The sequence below is a fragment of the Phlebotomus papatasi genome, chromosome 2, assembly GCF_024763615.1.
Source record: "Phlebotomus papatasi isolate M1 chromosome 2, Ppap_2.1, whole genome shotgun sequence".
Taxonomy (NCBI): Eukaryota; Metazoa; Arthropoda; class Insecta; order Diptera; family Psychodidae; genus Phlebotomus; species Phlebotomus papatasi.
In genome coordinates this window covers 85661426-85686666 of record NC_077223.1, presented here as the reverse complement: position 1 = coordinate 85686666, position 25241 = coordinate 85661426, and the positions used below count along the sequence as shown (strand labels likewise).

At 34.1% G+C, this 25241-nt stretch overlaps 2 protein-coding genes across 2 annotated transcripts in view; one reads left to right on the top strand and one right to left on the bottom strand.

The window, feature by feature from the left end:
• Nucleotides 1-2127: 2127 nt before the first annotated feature.
• On the bottom strand, nucleotides 2128-3252 carry LOC129804842 (peroxisomal membrane protein PEX14). The gene is made up of 2 exons (XM_055852493.1): nucleotides 3055-3252; nucleotides 2128-2987 (listed from the first exon to the last, which is right to left on the bottom strand). The coding sequence occupies exons 1-2, from the start codon at nucleotides 3112-3114 to the stop codon at nucleotides 2289-2291; spliced, it is 759 nt and encodes a 252-aa protein (XP_055708468.1). The 5' UTR covers nucleotides 3115-3252; the 3' UTR covers nucleotides 2128-2288.
• A 575-nt stretch (nucleotides 3253-3827) lies between these two features.
• LOC129804838 (neogenin) overlaps nucleotides 3828-25241 on the top strand; it is a 92871-nt gene continuing 71457 nt past the window's right edge. The window contains exon 1 of the mRNA XM_055852478.1: nucleotides 3828-4046. Coding sequence (XP_055708453.1) covers nucleotides 3944-4046 — 103 coding nt within the window. The 5' untranslated portion in view covers nucleotides 3828-3943. The remainder of the gene's footprint in view (nucleotides 4047-25241) is intronic.

The window sequence follows — 25241 nt, the reverse complement described above, 5'->3', positions numbered from 1 at the left end:
TAAGACTAGGCGCATTTTATAGGTAATGGTGTACGATGAAAAACTACCGAGACCAAGGACGATATTCGCCGGGAGTCCTTGTAAAAACGCCGTTATCCTTTCGAAAAAAAAACTTTTGACATTGAATTACTCAATATCAGCTAAAGGGACGCCCCTTGCGGTCGACTTGTGAACTTATCTATACCGTCTTTTTGTAGGATTTTTCGAGACCTTTCGATTGAGTATCCATTGATTACATTCAGTTCATAAATCTCTGAGATATAAGGTTTAAAGTTTTGACTTTGAGCTATCATGTTTCAATGTCCTCCTATTTACGCATGGTGTGCATTGTAAAGACATATGCTTTTATGTCCATTTCGAGAATATACAGTAATTTAATGTATTTTATGTTACAATTTATTCTTTCCCTTAAAAAAAAGACAGTAGGGGAAGTGCTTATAATTTTGGACAGTCTGCATATAAGCATCGATATCCTAAGTTTGAAGTGCCATATTTTCAATACTAATTGACTTTTCTTGTTACTCTCTTTTCAGAAGGATTGTTTAGAAACTTGGCAAGCTATTTATCATCTCATTTTTACTAAAATTAGTTTTAATACGTTTAAAAATGAATTGATATGTAGAGGTGAATTTGACTCTTATTTTGGACAACTTGGTTATTAATTTTTACAACTTGTCTGTAAATTTGGACAGATAATCCGCCTCAACAGGATGCCCATTGTTCTTCATTTTATGAACCAATCTTACCAAGTCCTCTTCCTGTTCATGTAAGGGAAACGTGGAATGTCACAAGAAGCCCAGAAACTTTCCATATCATTCATTAAAGTGAGTTGACTTCGGTACTCCAAGTACGTGCGGATTCGCTCATTCCCTGCCCTTTCCGGGAGCCTTTCAAGGCATTTCTCACTGCATCTCTTTCGTAGAGATGATGCTCCTTTATTTCTCCAGGCATTTGTCCAACCTAGTCATCACAAAAGCTAAAACTTCACGAAATTTCGTGAGAAAAACACCTGTCCAAAATAAGAATCATCACCTCACTGGTGAATGTCTTAAAACATTTCCCATTTTTCACACGAAAAATATAATTCACAAGGCAAATCTCACTTCAGGTCAAATGTACAAATCATCAGTAACGTGAATCAACACAATATTCAATGAATATTCAATAATATCACTCAAAAACAGCGAACAAACTTTGTTAGTACTTCACCAAAACTAAATAAGACTGAAGTAAGCCATGAAGTTCTGTCATATTTCTCGTAAGCAATTGCTCACACTGAATTTTCAACAAAGCAATTTCAACTCAAATCATATTCAAATTTTAACGTATTTAGTGTTAAAATATTCCAAAAAGAACAAATATTTAGATAGACTTCATTATTCATCAAATATTGGAATAAAAATCCATCATTTTAATCAATTTATTTTTAGTGTCCAATGTTATCCTCAAAGTGTCCAAAATAAGAAACTGGACAAAATTAGAAGCATTTCCCCTATAAGAGATTATTTTTCTTCTACGAAAATAGTTTTTTTGCTCTAGAACTTTTCCCCCATGGTTTAGAACTTTGGTCTAAGAACAAAAGTTGTTACCTATACTATGGCCTATTCAATGATATAGGTCTCATTGGTGGTCGCACCATAGACCATAGACCACTTTTGCTCATTGTCCTTTATCAAATCCTAACCTCAAATCCGATCTTTTTGTTAATTATTGAATGTTATTCTAGATTTTTGTTACATTCTAAAATAGTTGAGATTTTAAGAAAAAATCGTAAAATTTTATATTGAAATTTCAAGACATCTTTTTCGAGGTTAGAAGACCATAAAATAACCTCAAAACACATAACCTCATTAAGCCTATCACTGTTTTTAAATTCAATATTTTTAACTTTTTCCTTGAAGTTGGATGTTCTTCAAAAATAATTATGTCTGGAAATATTTACATATCCGGATTAAGCTTTTCGTTAATTTATTTCTAAGCGATTGTTCTGTGATTCTGAATTTGATTCAGCCACCTTGTCCTTGGTCTGCTTCAAGATCGAGATTGCTCTTTACTGTATCCTGGCATATCTTCAGATTAGCTTTATCGAATTTAAATCAAAGGTTGTAATAAGGAAAACACTCTGAATTACAAAAAAAAAACTTTATTCACGGCACATGACTAACTTTCACAGAAATCAAGAACCAAGGAAACGATTATCTTCATGGTTCCTTGACTCAAAAAGCCCCAAAACCTTAAAAATAAAACCCCAAAAATGCCCCTCTAAAATATTTGGTTAGTCTTCTTTTCTACATAATTTCGAGACTGCTGTCGCTGTTCTTGGTCACCACTTCAGTCTCACTGGATCCCGATCCTGTATCATTGTCGTCATTCTTGTCGTGATCGGTATGATGCTGAGCCTTGTCCGAGGATATGAGCTGCCAGGCGGGTATTGAAGCAGGGACGTGGGTTGATTGGGAGAATTGCTTCCTGCTCAGGAGTATTCCCTTGACAGCTTCCACTTCAGACTTTATCGTGAGAATTTCTTCGTGAAGGGCATTCCTCTGGACAGCTCTGTCCAGATCATGCTGAATTTTGGCTACTTCTACATTCAAGTCTATAAATCCTGTTCTAACCCGTTCCTCAAGTTCATTCACTGTGTCCTTGACGGACTTTCGCTTCTTCCGGCCGAACAGGAAGGGTTCAATGTAGTTCTTGTAGAGCCAATAGATGAACCATGTGATTGCACCAAAAACAGCCACAGATTGCAGGGCATCCCGTACGCGGATGAGGAGGGATGGTTTGGTCATGTAGCTGGAGGGATAGGTGCTCATGTTGACTACAGTTTGGATCTGTTTGCTGGGATCCAACGTGAAGACTCCGGCTCTCTGACAAGCCAACTCAATCTCATCCTCCCGGAGACCTTTTGATTTAAGGAACTTCCTCTTCTGATCTAGAGCACTGCGTGCAACATTGGGATTCTGCAGGAAGGTCACAGCAGTGGCAATCTACCAGAGGGCGAGGAGGTGTATAAGTTTCTTGGAACAGGAAGTATTGAATTTGGGACTTTCTCACCAGATTCTCCCTCGGGGGAGGCTGTGGAGATGGAACTGTTTCGGGGGGATTGGTGTCCATCTCAACCTGGACGCGGACCTCAATCTTGAAGGCTGGTTTTCTAAGTGAACTACCCAGAAAAATCCCTCTGACAATCTTTGTCTCCAGGCAGAAAGACCGTGTGTTTTTTAATTTCTGGGATTTCTGGTTCAAAAGTCACTGCTATTGCAATGAGGACAGGTTCTAAAGGTTTCCGGCTCTAAGGACCAAAAATATATTGGCTTTTGAAGGGGAGGAAAGTGTAAGTGCAAAAATTAAATGATGACATTAGGTATTTCTTTACACTTTTCCAATAAATGAGAGGAGATATCCATCAATAATCATTAAAAAATCATGGTTGAAATCATGAAAACTGTGAGTCGTTCTGGATTATTATTTTTCACTTTCTCTGCTGTCAGTGGAAGCTTCTCGAATCAGTCACATTGGGTTTTCTGGCGCTGCTATCAATTGAGTTGTTCAAATTCTTTTCAGTTACATCCGGCAATTTCAGACCAAAATACACAGAAAAGTTAGATTTTTAGTACACAAAACTTTATAAACGGCATGGTATGATGTTTTAATAAAATACTAAGGGAAGTAAATCTAGTTTTCAATGAAGATTCCAAGGGAAACAATTGTCAGAAATCTCAGCAAAGTTCCGGGGGAATTGTCCGATGACAGCTTAATGAAATTCACCACTTTCTGCCATATTCACCACTTCATGGCTTGCTTCTCCGTGTTTTGTGACAGTCTCTCATTCTTATCATGGACGCCGTTCGTGTTGGTTGTTTCAGTGATAATTTTCTGCGATTTTTCCCCAAGTGACTGTGTTTTCCAGCCCAGTGAAATGTGCTTAAAAAAGTGAAAGACAATGAAGAGGACAAGAGTGAAGTGTTTTGTGAGGTGTAACACCGTGATTTTGGTCACAATCATCAGTTTAATCAGCCTGTTTACAAAATGCTATGGCAGCCAAGGTGAGTCCAACAAACAACATTCTGCGTCCGGATTATGACCATCTGCGGCCAAAAGTGCCGGTCTTAGCCCTTATTAACCACTTAATCTATCCAAAAGTGCCCCAAAACCACCCACCAAGGCAGAAACTTCCTTCAAAGAAGCATTTCTCAAGAATACCTCATAATTTTAGGGACTTTATTTATCGATTTGTTGTCCAGACTCTGCGTTGTTTCTGTTTTTCAACCCCTTCCACCCATTTACTGTCCCCATATCAACCCCACTGAGAACCGGGGGTGATGCCATAGTCCCTAAGGAATACCTTTTGAATATTCCATTCCAAAAAATGCTTTAAAGGTCATCCAGGAATTACCTTTTCCTGAATCAAAACAGCTTCCCTTCCAGCCACTCCCGGATCCTTTAACCTTTTCCCGTTCTGGGAATTACTCTTATTTTCCAGAAAGGTTCTGTAAAATATATTCCTTTGTCCTCGTCCTAGAAAAAAGAAACCACTCAAAATTGTATAAATATAAATATTTGACTGTCTCTCGAAGATATGAGAATTCGCTGACTAGGCTTTTTGCACACAATGCTCAATATGTTTGGATTTATAAGAGTGAACCCCCTTTCCTAGACCGAGGAAGAATGTCTGAATTTATTCAATAATAGTTTGGAGTAAAATGCCCGAAGCGTGTTGAGAATTTCAAGATCGTGCCATTTGATACGGTTATGGCCAAAATTGGAAGTGAATTGGTAAAGAATTGAAGATAGAGGCGTCAGAAGGAAGTTGTTAGAAACTGGAGCTCAGTTTATTTCACATGGTCTTATTGGCCATCAATTTTAACTGTTGGAAAGTCAAAAGGATACTTTTCCAAAGTCCTAATTGATTGAGAGTTTGTGATGCTTTGGGAGAGAAATCGACAGGTTATGGGATATTGATGCTCTGTAAGATAAAGTTAGTTCAAACAAGATTTCAAATATATTTTATTAGTTTTTAAACTTTTAAACTAGATAAAAGTAGAGATTCAAGATAAATTTGGAGCGATATAAGATTTGAGCATGAAGTAATTTTTAAAATTAGGTTTATTCCTACACTAAGAAAAAACCTAAAAAGTTAAAACAACTCTATGGCAGAGTTGAATCAATTCTACGAATATCGATGTAATTGTTACTCTTTTTCGTTGTAAATTTTAGTAAATAGAGTTGAAACAACTCTTCTTGCGAGTTGAATTAATTTGTCGCATATCGATGTAATTATCACCCTTTTTCAATGTAAAATTTCATCTCGACTGAAGTATATGCTTAAGTGTTTTCGTTTTAAGAATATACTTCAGCTAAGAAGATTTTCGTGTGACAAAGTTCATATGGAACATCAACTAAGAAATGTGCATAACAGTGTTTCATGAAGACATGTGCGTGCATCATACGTGATATTTCGTTCGGAATATAGGGAACTTGAGACCAAAAAAATATTAATAAAGAAAATGATAAAATTAAAAAAACATAAAATTGCGTAAAACATATTCATTTTGGGGTTTGAAAGAGTTATTTTAACTCTAAAAAAGATTTTTTCTAACTCTTGAAACGAGTTATTTTAACTCTTGAAACGAGTTATTTTAACTCTTAAAACGAGTTATTTTCAGTCTTAAAAAGAGTTATTTACACTCTTTTGTCATGTAAATTTTAGAAAAAAAGTTAAAACAACTCTTCCGAATATTACACCTAAATAGAAGTAAAATCAACTCTAAAATTTAGTTAATCGAAAATCACAACGAAAAAGAGTCAATCCAACATCGATTCGAGTAATTTTTACTCGATTATTTTTCTAAGTGTAAGAACGGTAAAATAAAAACGGAATATTAAGGGCTTTTTAGCTCTAAGACGTTAAAAAAATCCCTACTTGTTATTTAGAATTTTGTGGTCTTCTGGAACTGGGCTTGAACATTTAGCTTGAGGTAATATCAGCTTCAAACCTAAGGTTTGGCTATATGGCTTAATTTTCTGATTTCTTATCGGACAAGACATTTGGAAAAACTTTGTCTTAAGACGTAACATTAAGGGGAATTGATTTATTAAGTCTCCGGCACACCTTTTAGATCGGTTAATTTCATTAAATCAAAACTACCATCCTTTTCTTTCTTAAGTGTTTAGCGTATGTCAAGCCTTGTCTTTCGTACTCAAAATTCGATTGCTCTAAATTTTATTTGGTCTGAAGTTCAAAAGAAGAAGAAGAAGAGTCTGAAAGAGAGGGATAGATATATGGAAAATGCTTGAGAAAGAAAGGAATGTGAATTTCGATTATGAAATTTTTCTGGTCTAAAATGTCTACCAGAGCCATTAGATCTTAAGAAACGCTAAAATTAGCTCAGTCCTCAATGTGAAAAATATTTTCAATAACGTAACGGAATTTAGAATTTATGTGAAATGCACTTACAATAAATTAGGAAAAAGTTTGAAGAATACATTATTATAATTTATTGTTTATTAAATGTATTAAATAATAATCAAGAAAGTTAGTAAAATACGGTAATAAGGGAGCACCAGACGAAAATGGTAATTCAGACTTAATATACGAATTTCTTCACTTTACCTCAAATTTTGCATTTTAGTGTAGAGGCATTCGGAAATAGGGCTTAATCGCTAGTCTGAAAAGCCGTATAAGGGTTATTTCTGTAACGAGTTAAAAAAAAATTCATTCCAATTGGTATGTAGCTGCTCTAGAAACTTTGAAGTTTTTAGGACCTGTTATAAACCTTTTGTTTAAAGACCGTTGAAAGACTATAACACTTATAAAGGAATTAAAACACATATGATTCAATATTTTGATACCTATAAAATATTTTAGTCCCAGTCCAATTCCTTGACGTCCGAATAGACTAGATATTGAAATGCTAGAATTTCGAAATTATCATATAGTATCGGGTTTTTAATCAAATTAAAAATTGTTCTAGAAAATAAATTAAATAATGAATTATTTAAATTTTCACATGAATCTATTTTATGTCTAGCAATATTTTTTGCAAGATATTTTTCTTTTTGCTAATTTAAATACAGGTATGAGTAAAATGACGTCTTAAATTGTAAAGAACCTTATTAAAAAGTTTTAATTAGGGTAATGACATAATAAATAATTTTGCCTTGGTATAATATATTTAGTATTAAAATTTGTTTTCAAAAAGTTAGAAAACATTAATTAAATAAATGAATATAAAATATAGAGATCATAAACTTTTTTATCATAAACTTTACAGTGTTAATTATTTTGTTTTCAAGTAAACTTAATTGGGGTAGAATAACCTAATTCTGAACATGATTCAAATTGGAATTCTTCAATTTTTCATTAATAAACCATGTGCTAAATATGTGTTTTTATATTATTCACAAATCAATCTTATTCTTATTATTTAGACAAATCTAGATTATATTCATATTGATCATTTTAATTAAAAATGTTCCCAATTAGATCTGGATCTGAATTAGGTTATTCTTTTAGATTCAAATTTTTAAATCGACTTTAAGAGATTAATAAGGTAGAGTAATTGTACCAAATTCCGGCCATCTTACAATTTTGACCAATTCCTCTTATACTTCAAATTTCCATTAATAGTTTTTGCATACCCTTTCTCCAACTACTAAATTTCAGTATAGTTGCAGTCAAGCACCAACAAATCTTAAGTAGGAATCTTGTTGTAGACAGTTTATCGTCTTTGTTTTCTCAAAATTACTCTCAATACATTTTATAATGACTAAAAATATAGACATAGCTTTGGGTAATATTTAGACAACCTTAATTCTCATAGATCCTTGCCCTTCGTGATCTCTTCTGTCTTCATATCACCCCGTTTGTAGAAGCGACACTTTATTTTGGTTTTTCGCATTGTACAATTTCCTGAGAGAAAAACAAAAACAAATTATCGAATTTTAAGAAAGAGAGGAAATGTCCGTAATTGCAAGATGGCCAACATTTGGTACATTTCCCCTACATATTTTCCTAAATAAATTTTCAGTTTTAAAATGTGTAAAATCATTAAGTCTTAAAGTTAAAACTTAAGAATTTTTCTGTAAACGAAGCGGAAATAAAGAAGAAGTCTAACTTCTTTAATTTTTCCTTCAGTTCTTAGTCGCTCATGATGATCTTTAAAACCTGTTAATACTGAAAAAATTAGGTGAGCTTATAGGAGTGTTATTAGTCTTTAAATCGGAATAAATCAAAAATTTAGCTTAAAGTTTTAGGCTTTCAATATGACAGAATTGAAGGGAGAGTCTAGATTAAAAATTTAATTCTAGGTTCACCTTCAAATTTTTAGTATTGAATGGTTTTAACAACAAAGTCATTGTAAGGAGATTGGGATTTCCAGTAACTGAGCTTTAGGGATCAAATAGACTCAGGCTGATCCTAAAAAAATGTTTCGTCTGTAAAATTTGGCAGTAGGGATTGAGTAAAGACAATTCATTCAAAAGACCTTTGATCGATTATCCCAAACTCTTAGTGTATGACAGTTTGGGATAAATCTTTTCTGTCAAATTTAACAGGCCAAGTAGTCTCGACGAGGTTCAACCTTAGTCTGTTAGGCCCTAAAGGTTTAAAATAAATTTAACTCATTTGAACTTAATCGGAGAATTTAAAACATACTTCAATATCCTACAAATCTGTTTTAGAAAGAAATTTTATAGGATACTTTAAAATTAAAAATTGAAAAATAATTAAAAGTCTACAAATTTGATTTAAGGTTTAAAGATATTTTGTCTTTGAAAATTTTTTGAGTTTAATAAAATACAACGGTGCCCTTGTTATTCATTTATTAATCTTTTAAAGACGAATGGGACACATGTGTCACAAAAATAAAAACTTTCTTTTTGGACTTTAGAGGAAAAAAACTTTAATCAGGAAAATTGTTTTCGTTTTTGGGACACCGGTGTCCCACTCGTCCTTCACCCTTTACCGACGATTGGGACAGCGCTGTCCCAAAAACAAAAACCATTTTCTGACTATTTAGTGAAACAAATAATTTTTTTTAGTCAGGAAAATTATATTCGTTTTTGGAACACCGGTGTCCCACTCGTCCTTCACCCTTTACCGACGATTGGGACAGCGCTATCCCAAAAACAAAAACCATTTTCTGACTATTTAGTGAAACAAGTATAATTTTTTTTGGTCAGGAAAATTGTTTTCGTTTTTGGGACAATTGGTGTCCCACTCGTCCTTCACTCTTTACCGACGCGACGAGTGGGACAGCGCTCTCCCAAAAACAAAAACCATTTTTCTGACTATTTAGTGAAACAAATTATTTTTTTCGGTCAGGAAAATTATATTCGTTTACACCGGTGCCCCACTCCACTCGTCTTGAACGCTTTAAGGACAAGTGGGACATTGCTATCCCTAAAACAAAAACCATTTTCTGACTATTTAGTGAAACAAATAATTTTTTTTAGTCAGGAAAATTATATTCGTTTTTGGAACACCGGTGTCCCACTCGTCCTTCACCCTTTACCGACGATTGGGACAGCGCTATCCCAAAAACAAAAACCATTTTCTGACTATTTAGTGAAACAAGTATAATTTTTTTTGGTCAGGAAAATTGTTTTCGTTTTTGGGACAATTGGTGTCCCACTCGTCCTTCACTCTTTACCGACGCGACGAGTGGGACAGCGCTCTCCCAAAAACAAAAACCATTTTTCTGACTATTTAGTGAAACAAATTATTTTTTTCGGTCAGGAAAATTATATTCGTTTACACCGGTGCCCCACTCCACTCGTCTTGAACGCTTTAAGGACAAGTGGGACATTGCTATCCCTAAAACAAAAACCATTTTCTGACTATTTAGTGAGCAACTTAACTTTATTTAGTCAGGAAAATTGTTTTTGTATTTGGGACACCAGTGTCCCATTCGTCCTTAAAGGATAGGGCTAGGGGATTAATTCTAAATATTCATCTAATTTTATTAGATTTCTATATATTTAAAGTGTCCCTTCAGCTATGTCTGAAACCGTTTATCAATTTTAAACATCAATTAGACTTCAATCACACTTTAAACATTTCAATTAGTAATTTTATTATTGTTTTAAAATGTTAACAACAAATAGATGATAGGTGTAGTTTGTAAAAAAAATCAAAACACGCAAAAATACTCGCAAATCAATTGCTAAGACACGCTATCTCAACAAACGTGCTCTTTAAGATTTCCGCCAAGCTGCAAATTCTAATTTGAATAGCATTGGAGAAGAGCTTCTGATATCAAACCCGTTTTTTATTAGCATTCCGATTGAGAAGAATGCTGTCAATGTCGTTCAGTGGGTTACTCCATAGGATTTGATTAGAAAATTCCAATTTATTTGTAGTCTTTATAGTGGTTTTGACATGCTAATGAGATGACTTTATTCTCTGCCGAAAGTACAACATTTTTCCAATTGGATTGCATTTACGAAAAGGGTGTGTTCGAAATACGTTGAGGAATGATGTTAGGAAATTGGTTTTAAACTGGAAATTATTCTGGAATGTTTTTTCTTTTAAATTAATTTTGCTAAAAGCATTCTGATTTTTTTGCATGTCCAAAAGAAATTACTTGTTAAACAGGAGGAAAAAAGTATTAATAAGAAATTCATGTTTGTGATTTCACTGATAAGATCGTGTGGGGAAATGATCAAAGCCGTCTGACTATCGCATAACACTTTGATATTTGTTGTGTCCCAACAAAAAGGGGACAAATATTAGGAAAAGTGCAAATAGTATAAAAATTATCATATATTGATTTTTCTCGCAATTTCGCCTAATTTCTACTTTTATCAACCTTCTTTTATTTAGTTTTGAGCCGTGGTTTTTTTTTTTCTTTTTCGTAACAAATTATTGTTGCAACTGATAAAACGATTCATTTTAATTTCCTTATCAATTAACCTCTCACTCCACCACACTCTGTCTACCCACTCTCTATAAGTGATCAATCTCATAATTTACTTCCCTTCCCACTCTTTTTACTAACACAAACTTTTTTTTTCACCATGCTTTCCTGAAAATTGATTAATGAACATTTCTCTTTCTCGCTTTATATTTGATAACAAAAGCCACAACGTCAATTTCTAAATAATAGTGTTTTTCTTTTATCTATCTTCTTCATTGAGTTTAATTCTTTTACAATGCACCCAATAAAACTGAGCTTTTAATGCCGCAAAAGACCAAGGAGTGTCCGTTGTCTCTGATTTAATCCAACCGAGGGGATTTCTTGTATTATTGCTGTGAAAAACTTTTTGAAAAATACCCTGTGTAGAGTGAGAAATGGTCAAAAGTTAGGGAATTTAAAAAGGGGTTTTCGAAGCATCTATTGATATTCAATGAAAGGAATTGATGGTGGATTTTATTTCTCAGAAGGATTCAATTTCTCCAGACAGAAAATCGCCTTAAGTGGATTCCTAAATAGGGGTTCGGGGAATGACAATTTGTGGAATGTTTGAAAAATAATCCTAAAGAAGTTGTTTGATCATTTTTACGCACGGTTGGTAATTTTAATTCTTCGGCTTTTGGGACACGTTTCGATGGGATTCAATAAGGGACATGGGAAGTGGCTCAAGAAGAAATTTTATAAAGCTGATGTGGGATGAAAGCTTTAAAGGCTAAAATACATTAAGTGTCAAATTTTTGGATCTCGGATAAAATCCTGAAAAACTAAATTTTGAAGAGCCAAAATCCTGAATGGATCGTAATCCCAAATGTGTCAATATCCCGAAAAGTCAATATCTCGAAGGGATTGAAATTTCGAATGAGTGGACATTCCGAGATACCAAAATCCCGAAAGAGCAAAATTCCAAATGGAGCAAGATCCCGAAAAACCAAAATCCCGAATGAACCAATATTCCGAATGAACCAAAATCCTGAATGGATTGAAATCCCGAATATATCGATATCCTGAAAATCCAAATGCCAAAATTCCGTAAAACCAAAATCCCGAAAGGGTCGAAATTTCGAATTAGTCAAAATTCCGATTCCGAGATACCGAAATACCGGAAGCACCAAAATGCCAAATGGATGAAAATCACGAAAAACCAAGATCCCTAAAGTCAAATCCCGAATGGATCAAAATTTCGAATGTGTTAATATTCCGAAAAGCCAAAATTCTAAAAGCCAAGATCCCGAAGGGGTCGAAATTCCGAATGAGTAAATATTCCGAAATACCAAAATTCCTAAAAAAAAAAAAACCAAAATTCCAAATGGAGCAAGATCCAAAAAAACCAAAATCACGAATGGATCAAAATTTCACGAAAATCCAAAAATTCAAAAGCCAAAAATCCGTTAAGCTAAAATCCCAAAAATCCAAAATCCCGAAAGGGTCGAAATTTCGAATTATTCAAAATTCCGATTCCGAGATACCGAAATCCGGGAAGCACCGAAATCCCAAATGGATGAAAATCACGAAAAACCAAGATCCGGAAAGCCAAATCCCGAAAGGGTAGAAATTCAAAATGAATCAAAATTCCTAGATATCGAACCCCGATTAGCTATAATCCCGAAAAATCAAGATTCCAAAAACTCAAAATCTTGAAAACCATTATCTCGAACACTGAGAAAAAAACGGGGGTGCGGTTAACTCTTTTTTACTCATAACTTTAACACCTTTTAGGTGTAAAAATATATCAACATTTTTTTATGTTAATTTTATACCTTTTTAAGTATAAAATTAACATGAAAAGGGTTAAATTAACCCTCAATACACCTAGAAAGGGTAATATTTACACCGATTTCGGATCAATAATGCAGGGTAAAATTAACATTTACGGAATGTTATTTTAACTTTTCGGATTTCTTTCAGTGAATGAACCAAAATCCCGAATGGGTCGAAATGCCGATTGAGTTAATATTCCGAAAAGCTAAAATCCCCCGAAAGGATCAAAATTCTAAGAAACCAAAATACCGAACACATAAAATCCCGAAAAGCTAAAATCCCGTAAGGTTCAAAATCCCGAAAAACCAAAATATTGAAAAATCAAAGTCCAGAATGGGCCAAAATTTCGAATAGGTCACCAAAAAATCAAAATCCTGAAATGCCAAAAATTTTGTTTATTTGGGATTTAGGCTTTCCGTTTTTTTTTTTAATTCGGTATTTTGTCTGGCAACGCAAATTTTTATTGCCAACGTTAACGCTAGACTGTCTTGGCTTACTATTTTTTTCCTTTTAATGATCAATACATTTTAGCATTAACTGATTGCAGTTTTTTGCCTTACCCTGTATTTAAAGCAGATTCTAAAGTGTTTTCTTTCCCCCTTTTTTCTATCTCACTTTTCAATCTCATTAATTGATCGACTGTGTGTAAGCAAAGGGGGAAAAGAGACAGATTTAACTTCTTTCAGTTGAACTTTAAATCACCACTACCGGCAATAAGATACACGGATAATCCCAATGGATTTTATATGCAAAATATTGGAGACTTATAGCTATAAGCTCAGAGACAATTTAAAATAATAAAAGAAAAAACAGCAAAGACATAAATGTTGCCGTAAAAGTTTTCAAATGAGAAAATATCGTGACATTTTCATTCAATTTTTCCCTTAAGAATTACTTTTATTATGATCATTCGGGTTATAGACAGATTTAGCTTGAATGATTGCGATGTCTCGTGAAATGATGCATGAAAAAGTATTATAGAAATAATAAATAAAAAAAATAGTATATTGTTACCAGACATTTCACAAATGAGAAACATTCACGTGATTTTTATTATTAACAGGTTCTCGACCATACGTCTTAGGTATTTTTAGCAATTGAGGCAAGTCTCTGAGATTTATCTCGCACTGTATTTTGTAAATAAGGTTTATTTGAATAATGAGATTGCGGAGGGAGAGTAAATAAACTCTTTGGGCAAAGGGGGCTTGTTTAAACTCAAGGTGACTTCGGAGTGCACGTGTGGAAATGCTCCAGGAAGAAAAAGTGCACTAATTGACTGACTGGTCTTGTATTGTGGGAACCATAATTATGAGCTTGCAATGAATGAATTGGTGCAATTCTTATTCGAAATGATCTGTGTGTACTATACATGATCAGTTGACTAGCTGATAAGAGGTAATTGGATTGATGTCATGAAAATCAATGCAATTAGTTTGTTTTGTTCTAAATCTTATGACGTCTACACGCTAGAGAAATTTATGTTCGTATTGAAGCAAATTTCATACACTGAGAGAAGGTTTTTAAATGAATGAGTGTGGAAATTAGTGTTCAAACAACCCCGAATGAGACTTGATATATACACTCAATTCTTACATTTAGTGTTGAGTCCAAGTCCTTTTCTTAAATTAGTGTTATGACATAGCGTACTAAGTCTTGGCTAAACTTCCATCATACTTGATGCATATGAATGTTGGTACAACCCTCGTATTTCTACACTGAGAGAAATCCGAAAAAGTCAAAATAACATTCCGGAAATGTAAATTTTACCCTGCAGTATTGATCAGAAATCGGTGTAAATGTTATCCTTTTTAGGTGTATTATGGGTTAAAGTTACTCCTTTTTCATGTTGATATTACCCTCAAAAGGTATAAGATTAAGATTAAAAAATGTTAATATATTTTTACACCCGAAAAGCGTTAAAGTTATGACGAAAAAAAGTTAATCGTAGCCTCTTTTTTTCTCAGTGTATGATGAGACTAACGCCAATGCTCGAATAAGTATTCATCGAGCGTTCCATAAACACTCACGAGTGAGTATTCCATGAGTACTCGTGAGCGTCTCATGAATACTCTTCAGTGTCACATGTACACTTATGATTGTACCATGAACACTTTGCGAGTGTTTCAGGAACACGCATGTAGTGAATGTTCCATAAACAATCGTGTAGTTAGTGTTCCATGAACACTTGTGTTCGTGAGTGTTCCCTGAGCACTCGTGAGTGTCTCATGAACAATCGCGTGTGTCCCACGTACACTTATGAGTATCTCATGAAGTTTCGCGAGTGTTTCATGAACACTCGTGTAGTGAATGTTCCATGAACAATCGTGTAGTTAGTGTTCCATGAACACTCGTGCTCGTGAGTGTTCCCTGAGCACTCGTGAGTGTCTCATGAACACTCGCGTGTGTCCCACGTACACTTATGAGTGTCTCATGAAGATTCGTGGGTGTTTCATGAACACTTGTATCGTGAATGTACCATGAACAATCGTGTAGTTAGTGTTCCATGTACACTTGTGTTCGTGAGTGTTTCCTGAGCACTCGTGCTCGTGAGTGTTCCCTGAGCACACGTGAGTGTCTCATGAACACTTCCGAGTGCTTCATGAACACTCATGAGGATCGTGAGTCTTCCATGAACATTTCAATGAACCAAGTAAAAGGTGAAGTACATGCTTAAATATTTTCGATTTAAGGATATACTTCAGTCGAGATGATTTTCATTTGAAAACTTCATATAGAATATGTATTCAATTTCCCAGGGGTACAACTAGTGCTTCTCTATCCCGTTTTCACGACAAAGTATCAGACCATCTAATAAATTAGGAATATTTCGTAAAAACCCGTGCACGCACAATATGTGAGAGTCTCGCAATTAAGGTTCTCGAATTCAAAGGAAGACAATTTAAATGCAAATTAAATTAAAGAAGTTAATAAAAGTAAAGAAAAAGGAAGAAATTATAAATAATTTGAAAAAATGAAGAAGTAAACAAAATTATTTATTCATTTTTCAATTTATATTGCCCAGGCTTTTATATACACTCAATAAGTGTTAAATAAAGCCTCAGACATTCTCATACTCGATAAGGCTTGAATTTAACCTCATGAGTTTTAGAAGAAACCTCGAGCGTAATATCAAGCCTCACTTGAGGGTTGGTTAATTTGCGTGTTTCGTTTTAGTTTCGGCAACACTCATTTCGTGTCCTGGGAACACTCAACATTTTCTCAGTGTATTACTTGAATTTGAATTAACAGTGAAATTAACTGTCATAATTGTCATTGTTAGTTTTTCATCTGAAATTTTCAAGTATTCCTTTCCTTTTCTGTATATCGGTGTAAATATTACCTTTTTAGGTGTATTGAGGGTTAAAGTTACCCTTTTTTATGTTAATTTTACCCTTAAAAAGGTGTAAAATTAACATTTAAAAATTTTGATATATTTTTACACCTACAAAGTGTTAAAGTTATGAGGAAAAAAAGTTAATCGCACCCTCTTTTTTTTTCTCAGTGTATCAATTGCTCTACACTGAGGTATGCATTCCCAGCGAGAGCCAAATGCTAACTGATTTCAATTCAGCTGAAAACTTCGTATTTTGAGCTGAATTCTGTTAACCTTAAAATGATACTTGCGTGGCAGTGTCATTTCCAAATATTTAATTAGCACTTTTTGTTCGAGAACTGCTGACCGGTTAGCATATTTTTGCTGATCGATTCAGCAAAAAATATGCTGAAAACACTGCCTTTTTCTGCTAACTGTGCTCTATACTCTAAACTCTGGGGTTTACACCTTATTCAAATTCAAATTGACAGTTTTCTGTCACCAACTGTCAAAAGTGTCAATGTCAATTTTGCAATTTCAAAAACCGTTTTCATTGTACAATTTTACAAAATTTATAATTACAATAAAGTTAGTAAGCTATTTCTTTTGGATTTATCACATCTTGACGCTTCACTTTGATAAGAGGGAGGAGTTACACACAAAAAAATTCAATATGCTCAAACTCAATTAATGTTTGAAATGTATTCTGGTTTTTGCGTACATTTTGACTAATCATTGGGTATCTGTTTTTTTGCCTTGTTCTTGATTACTTCTTCTTCCACCGATAATTTGCCATTGATGAAAACAATTCAATGTGTGAATGTTTTTGCTCTTCAGCAGACAATTTTTTTGTGTGTGTCTCATTTGATTGATTGATTAACAAGTTGGATTCACCCAGAATTTCTTTTTGTCTCTTGGCTCTCTGAAACAGAAAATTTACGCAAAGAAAATGTGTGTCATGCCATATTAATAATTTTGGCTTTGTTTGCCTTTCATTGAGCGTAATATTGGACTTCCTGTGCAAAATTTGGGTTTTGTGTTGAAATTTCTGTAATGTGATTTTGGTTAAGTATGAGCACGATATTTTCTCTCAATTGTCTATCTAATTAAATCTCTCATCAATTGGGAATTACAGTGGGTAACATATGCAACTGGATGGTAGTATATGCAAATTGCTGTGAGTGAGAAACAGACACCATGAGGGAGACAATTCGTCGTTGTTTGAATTAGAAATTGTTCTATCTACTGTGCAATAGCATAACAGATACGACAATTGTTGATTCAAACTGGGAATTGTTTTGTGACTGTGGCCGCCACTTAATCCTCTTGCTGATCTCGTGCAATTCACCGCTCGTTGGTTGGCGGAAAGTGTTGGGAAGAAGGAGTGATTAGTTCTTGTGGACGAAAGCGAAGATGAGTCAAAGTACAGTGAGAAAGAGATAGGGATAGAGAAGACCAGAGATTGTAGAAATTGCTGGACACATGCTCAGCAAGAGGAATTGCATTAGAGATGTAGAAGCTGAACAGGAGAATGGGAAGAGAGATTGTGTGGTTGTGGAAGAGTCACGCTTGGGTATTGGGGATTTGCGCGAAACTGACTTTAATTTGCTGTTATTATCGTCATTATGTCTCTCAGTGAATTGCAGCAATGCAACTTGGTGTGAAATGAGTTGGGTATTCAAATGTGGGGAGATCATGCCCCAATGTGAAAGATTGAAGAGATTTGGCATCGTCAAGTTCAACCACATGACACTTATGTATAGCACGATGGGTTGCGAACGTTGCGAAACAATGTCCGGTCGATCATTCAATTATCTTCCAGAAACCACAATTGGAAATCATCTTTTTTCTACCTTGTTTGCAATTCAGTGAAATTATTCACACAATCGGGAATCCGGTGTGAGATGTCTTGTGGTGCTGGAACACCTATATCATGAGATTAAACAAGTGTTATTCATAAAAGTTGTGACACTCTGAAAAATATAACTATTTTCCATGATTTTTGCACAGTGGAATTAAAGAAAATGTTGTGGAACGTATGTGTCTTCGCTAATATCATATCAGTCTCAGTCATGATCTCATGATTATTTACTCTCACTATAAATTATAATCAGTTATATTGCAAAATGTTTAAATATGCACGAGAATGAAAAAAACTTGTCCACATTGATTTCTTCTGTATACAGTGTGTTAAAAAAATTGTGGAACGTAAGTGTCTCCGCTATAATATACCAAAACATGTTTAGAAATTATTCTTGTTTTAAACAGTAATTAGTTGTAGCTTATAATAGTCTGTTGTCTCCCTAAACAGATTCTAGTAGCGTCCTAATTCTAATAGAATTAAGATCTAATTAACAACCAATTAAGGTTCTAAAAAGTGGAAGCAGTATAAAATGATAGGAAATGTAAAAATATGTAACAATTTGCATCGGATTAAAACACAACATTACTGAAGTAAAGAATATATACTGCAAACTTATCCGTCCGTGTCAAACATTGATAGTTCAAAATACTGAAGACAACTCGTGGTAGAACGTGAGTGTCTTTGCTAAAACCTATTAAAACATTTTTTTGCTTACAATCCAAGCAATATTAGTAATTGTTATAGTCATTGGGATATATTTAGCCATTCATATTACATATTCTACATATTGTATTTGTATGTTGGGTAAACAAAAAGACTGTGGAATGCGAGTGTCTTCACTATAATCGAAATTAAGTACTTTACAACCTCAAAGATTGTTTTATCAAAGAACTTCAAGGAGTTTTCTTAACAAATAAGAATAATTGAAAAGAGAAGTGCAAGTTACTGGCATATTTGTATATTTAATATTTTGTGGATTGTAGGGGTCTTAGCTAAAACGGAAAACAGATTCTTTTTAGAAGTTCAACAAAATGTAAACTGTATCTTGAAACTAATTTTTTTTTCATAATAATCGTAAATTTAGATAATAATATAGCTAAAAGTGGCTAATTGTAGTATACAAATTTACTTAGAAAAAGCAATTGGAGGAAGGTGTCTCCACTAAATTAAACAGGAGGACTTCTTGTAGAATCAATTCGATTTTACTAAGTATCTCTTCCATCACCATTATTAATGGCATTTATAATTTTCCCAGATATTTCGCTTTCAATATCCTTGAATTTGTAAGAGATCAACAAAAATTTACAATTAATTTGTATACTTCGGTCGAGATTATTGTAGCTTGAGATGTCATTATTTCGTGTGGCATTTATAAAATTCAGTAAGTTACTGGTTTAAATGGGTAAAGCAATAAACAAAACAAATAAGAAATCCTCCCAGTACTGCAAAAAATATTAAAAGTTATGGTTTTGTAAGAAATTGCAACTTAAGCGTATACTTCAGGCGAAGTAAGTTTAAGAATAAAATTAAAGTTGTTGATCAATTTAATTCCGGTTGTAAAAGAATTTAAAACGAATTTCAGGGACATTTGCGAAAATTTAGCTTAAATATAGAAAGACGTTTACATTTTTGTTGCTCACGATAAAGGACATATCGATCGACATTCTGAAAGAATGTCGACGGATATGAATTGTTAGATTTCTTCTCAGGTAACAGGTCTAAACCCTGGACTATCCGTGGTCGAAAATCAATTTCTAAGATCTTAAATACATTAAATACTTTATGAATATACCTGTTGCGAATTACACAAAAAAACTATAAAGGAACACCTCTTATTCAGCAGACGCGAAACTTTTTGAAAGACTTAGGCAAAGCAACAAAAAATGCCAATATATAAATTCTTTGTGTATTTTGCACAGTGTGTAATGCTGTATTTCGCTTTTTTCTGAAGGCAAACACCATATCAAACTGAAATAATCTCAAATCGTGCTGGAAACAATACTAGAAACTCCTCATGAGAGACCAAAAGTGCCTTATAGTACAATGTTATAGAAGCACTCGAGAATTATTTTTCTTTCTCTGAGCACATTTTATTTAAAAAGAAAACAGGAAATATAATTCCGCAATATTTAAGCTATAGAGTTTTCCATTTAGAATTTTTCTGCAAAATTGTGTATTTGACTGTATTATTATAGATTTTTTGTTGTTGTACCTTATGTAAAAGAGTTGAAAGATAGTGCTGCAATTGCAGTGGTTAAATGAAAATTCCAATTAGTGCCAATTCCATGGTATATAGAGAGTGTGAATGAAATTTTCTTGAAGAATTATTGATAATTCAACTTCCGACACTCTCTATTACCATTTTGCAAGTGGTATGCAATTCCTGCTTTTAATATACAACCCAAGCACAAAACTTTAACAAGAGTCTATTTAGAAATTGCACCATGAAGGAGAAATAACTTTCACATAAATTTTCTTTACTCTCCCTCTATATGTATATTATTTTTTTTCCATTCCTCCCCGCTCTTTTAATATGGGTGTTTGTGAATGATAATAGTGTCTCAAGGCAAAATAATGTGGGATAATTAACAAGAAGAGATTTTCCTTAATGTCTTTTCTGTTTTTTTTTTCATTCTTTCTAAAGTAGCATTGCTTAAATTTTCTTGTGGTGCTTTTGAGCTGGAACAATATAGTAAGAATTCATTGATTTTCCCATTTTCTCGCATTTTCACGCTCACTGAAAATGGGCTTCTAGACGTTTTATGGCATTCATGGGCTTCTCTGTCGATTAGGTATTGTTTCCTCTTATCGTCCTGCAATTACTGTAATGGTTAAATGGTTTTTGAAAAAGCGTTTAGAACCTAACGTTTGATGTAAAATTAAGTAATTGAAACACCTAATGGTTACTTCCTCAAAGTTTTCACTCACGTGCTTCAAATTTCAGATGATTTTGAGTTGTGCGGAAACAACGTTCCATATAGAGGAACTTAGACCTTAACGCAAAGCGAATTCTTAACATTCATTCATTCATTCATTTATTTTCAACCGCTTATTTTTTATTGAGGTCGCGGGCCCATGACATCCAAATTAGCAGCCCACGCTTGTCGATCCTCCGCCACTTGAGTAAGATATTCGGGTTCGATCCCGAGGCGCTTCCACGCAAGATCCTGAATTTTAATCAGCCACCTTGTCCTAGGTCTGCCTCGAGGTCGAGGTCTCCTCACAATGGCTTGCATAGCTTTTCTGGGGAATCTAGCTTTTCTGGGCGAGTTCGGAACATCCATTATTATTTTTTCTTATACAGGATGAGATTGTCAGTTCCATTCCACGTGAAATGAAGTGCAGTGAAGCTCAATGGATGCAATTCGAACGAATACCTTTAACGCCAGAGAAATTCCTGATGACCTAAATGGGATTCGAACCCGGGACACTTGCATCATAGAACGAATGCTCTACCACTTGACTCTTCGAGTACCCATTGCTATATTACTATTAGTAAAACAATCTTCACTAACTCTTTCATTTTCTCACTGTAATTGATTTATCTATTTCTAGTCCAATTTGACTTTGTACTAAAAACGGTAGGTCTGACATATTTAGAACATACCTTTTTACTTTTAGTTAAGGGAGACTGAGGCAAAAAGTCACAAAACGGATATTTTATTTTTTTACAAGCTACCCTAGCGCCCCAGAAATTTCTAGTTAGTGCAGTTTTATAGGAAATTTACTGCTCTACAACTTTGTGAAAGTCATTTTCCTCTATTTTGTAAGGAAATACATTTATCGAGCTGTTTTCTGAAAGGTAATTTTGTAACCATTCTCAAAAATGCTGGGGCAAATAGTACCAGGTATGGGATATTATCACATTTTGATTTGCTTTATTACGGGCTTTCGTAAATTAAAAAAAAAATAGCTAGGTGAGAAAATTTATTCCTCTACACCTTTTTAAAACACAGTTTCTCTATCTGAACGCTTTTCAAGCTATTTTAGAGAACACACAAGAGACTGCTAATAGTTTGACCAATGCAAACAAAAAGCGGCGAGACATGGAAATGACGTTTCTTCTCGCCGTGAGACATCAGAAATTGTTTCGGTCTCTCTTACTTTTTGCTTCATACCTTTTGTTACTTTTTACCCCAAGTGGTCAGTTTTAATAAAAGGATTTCTGGAGATAAGAATCTTTGTAAAATTCTAAAATAGTGGTTTCGTATTCAAAGAATCCAAATCATTTAGGAAATATTACCAGTAGTGCATCAATTTTGGAAAATAAGTAGATCAAAATTGATATATGCTGTAAGGAAAACATTTCAAAAATAAGGCTTAAAATTTCAATATTTTTTTTATTTTCTGAATTCTTTGTTCGAATTCTAAAAAGACTTTGAAGAAGGTTATTGGAGGCCATATATGGAAAAAATTTTAAGCCGCTATCTCTTTTATCTTGGAAGATATCAAATTTTCAATTTGTGACTTTTTGCCCCAGCCTCCTCTATTTATTTATTCGGTGTAACAACCAATGGCTGGTCAACATATAACGTACGACTGGTTACCATTTAAACCTGTTACAGCTACTGTTCTCCAGGGTCTTACTCTTATACTGATGTCCTGAAGGTGAGTTCTATAACAGTCCTGCAATATCATATGATATTGTTATACTGTTAAAAATGTGCACCCAGTATGCATACCCAATCTGTTTGTTCATTGAAGAATAGATCGTTGAGGTATATTTTACAAGTATAGAGTTTATCTTGAATATTTTAAAGGCTTATTCGTTATTAGATTTACCTCTTAGTAGCGGTCCTTCTCCTCCTTTCTAGGTTCTGGCATCGTCGTACTTGTCATACGTACTTGTCCGTTGAAGTCTCCTTCTTTCTAATATGGCTAAAAGGTCGTTTTTTCATTTACAAAGGACCTATACTTAAGATGAATACTTATAACGATTGATAGGTTAGTAGCCTCTTATTAGTGTGAGTTTTGATTTAAGTACTACACTATGCGAAATCATATTAGTACTGCTATACTGTACCGGTAATATTGCTGGGGCACCATCGAACATGAACTAACACCGGACAAGCATCCCTATAGTATCTATAAATTCATATAAGTCTCGTCCTCTGAAGTCTAATATCTAATTAAAAAATCGCAATGTTTATGCTACTCCATGTTCAATTTTGCCCCAGTTCCCCCTATTGAATGCATAGAATCGTCAATCAAAGCAAGTGGCACTCAAATCATCCAGTCTACTCCGGAGTGGAGATAGGAAACATTCCTGCCTCCACCCAGGATCGATCTGGAGACGTTTTGTTAACTAGGAGAGTGCTTTACCAACACTTTTTGGATTGGAGCTATTAGAGGCCACAAGCTCTGCTTAGCTTCTCAATACGAAGGGGTAACTCTTCGACTCCTATAGTTGCTCAAGAACGGCTACATCGCTACATTCTTCACTCGATCTCTACGAGTTATTCCCTTAACCGCTCTTAGGTGCCTCGGTCATTACTCAAATCTCAAGACCATAGGTAAGAATACGAATGAACACGGCTTTGAAAACCGATGGTAGTCGAACTACTAAACTCGGCCTTTTTTACTACGCTTCTACCAAGCTCCCTCATTACTGTAGAAGTCTGACCGATCCGTGATGAGAGTTCTGCGTCCATCCTTCTATCACTCGTGAATTCAAAACAATCTAAAATGCACGAGACGATGTAAAAGGGACCGTGAAAACCCTTTTAAGTATCCCTTGTGTCTTTTCTTTGAGATCAAAACTTATTGGTTCCTTCTATTGCAATGAACCAAAGGATCCTTTTTGATATCAATTAATATTTTTTTAATTTTCAATTATATTCATGGTAACGATCCAAATATTGGAAATTGATATACCAAAACTCTAAAGTTTTATCAAAAGTTATTTTAGAACATGTAGGATAAAGTGGTATAATTTGGACAATGGTACAAGTTGGACAGGGCTTTTTTCTTGATAAATTTAGTACTTTATTTTTATTTGTATATTTTTAATGCTTTAGTTTTATAATTTGGTTCCTTGTGCCTAAAAAAATTTAGTACTGTATTTATTAAGAAAATATCCCTGTCCAACTTATACCGGAGAATTGTCCAACTTGTAACACTATGTCCAACTTGTATCACTTTACGCTACTAAAATGTGTTTAAAGCAGTTTAAAGCGAAGTTTTACTTTTTTATTTTACTGTTTTCTTTTTTCAGTATTATCTCCAATAGAAATACCATATCATAATGTGGCCAAATTTCTGGCCATTTGAGCAATGCGTATTGTATTACAATAACCCCAAAACTTTCTTTGAAAACATATAAATTAAAACTTGGAGGAAGTGCTTGACGGTCTGAGGTCAATGGAATTTTCTAATATAAGAAGCCCGCCAAAGTTGTAGATTTATCCCTTTTTCATTTTATTCTCGGTTTTGTTTACTATTTTCAACCACTCTTGGGATATATAAGAAAAGACATTTCAAGAGAGAGAAGAAAAGTGAAAGAATTTAAGCGGAAGGGGAGTGAGAAGAGTTGAATTCTTGATTGTTTTACGAGGATTGTGAGTGAAGAGTTGTAATCCAAAAAAGAAATCTTGGGGTGATTCGGGTGTTAAATGACGAATGGTATTTCTTTTTTTGAAAGTTTTTTTTCTTTTCTTATTGACACTTGAAAAAGTTAAGACAGTTGAGGGATTTGTCTCATCTGCGAGGTCCAGGGCAAGTACAATATCTCAAGAATGAAGCTTGATGGAAAAAAATGTGGTTCAATGAAGAGCGATGATGACTTAATGAGCTTTCTTCCCACTTGATGATGGTGATTTAGGGTTAGTGAATATTTGTAATTGTGGCGCCAGGGACAAGTCCAAGCAGAATAAAAAAAAAATCACAAGATTAACATTGAGATACGGCGGCAATTTCCATCAATCAGCCATGATGAGGAATTGGAGGATTGAGCGAGAGAAGCACACAAAAGTAGATATAAATGTAAACGAGGGAAGAGTTTATTCTAATGTTGAATATTTATGTTAATTTCCAATGATTTCATTGGAAAACACCATGTGAGTTGATGATTGTGGAGTATAAAACGGAAGAGATTGAGACAGACAAGAGAGTGAGATGGAGAAGATCGCGTAAAACTGTCGCAAAAGACATATTGAGAGATTCAATTTGCCAGATTGCGTTTTATGATGATAGTATTAAAGTTGCCTCCTTCATAATGTTGCTAGTAGACTCTACTATAATATGAAAATCGCATATAATTTCCTTATTTGCATTTTGATTTATTTTTATTACCGCCTCCCGATCGAGATATTTTTTTCCCTTCAATATTCTCTGGTTTTCGTATATCTCAACATTATTTACTTTAAGAGGCATCCATAATGTTGACAACTTG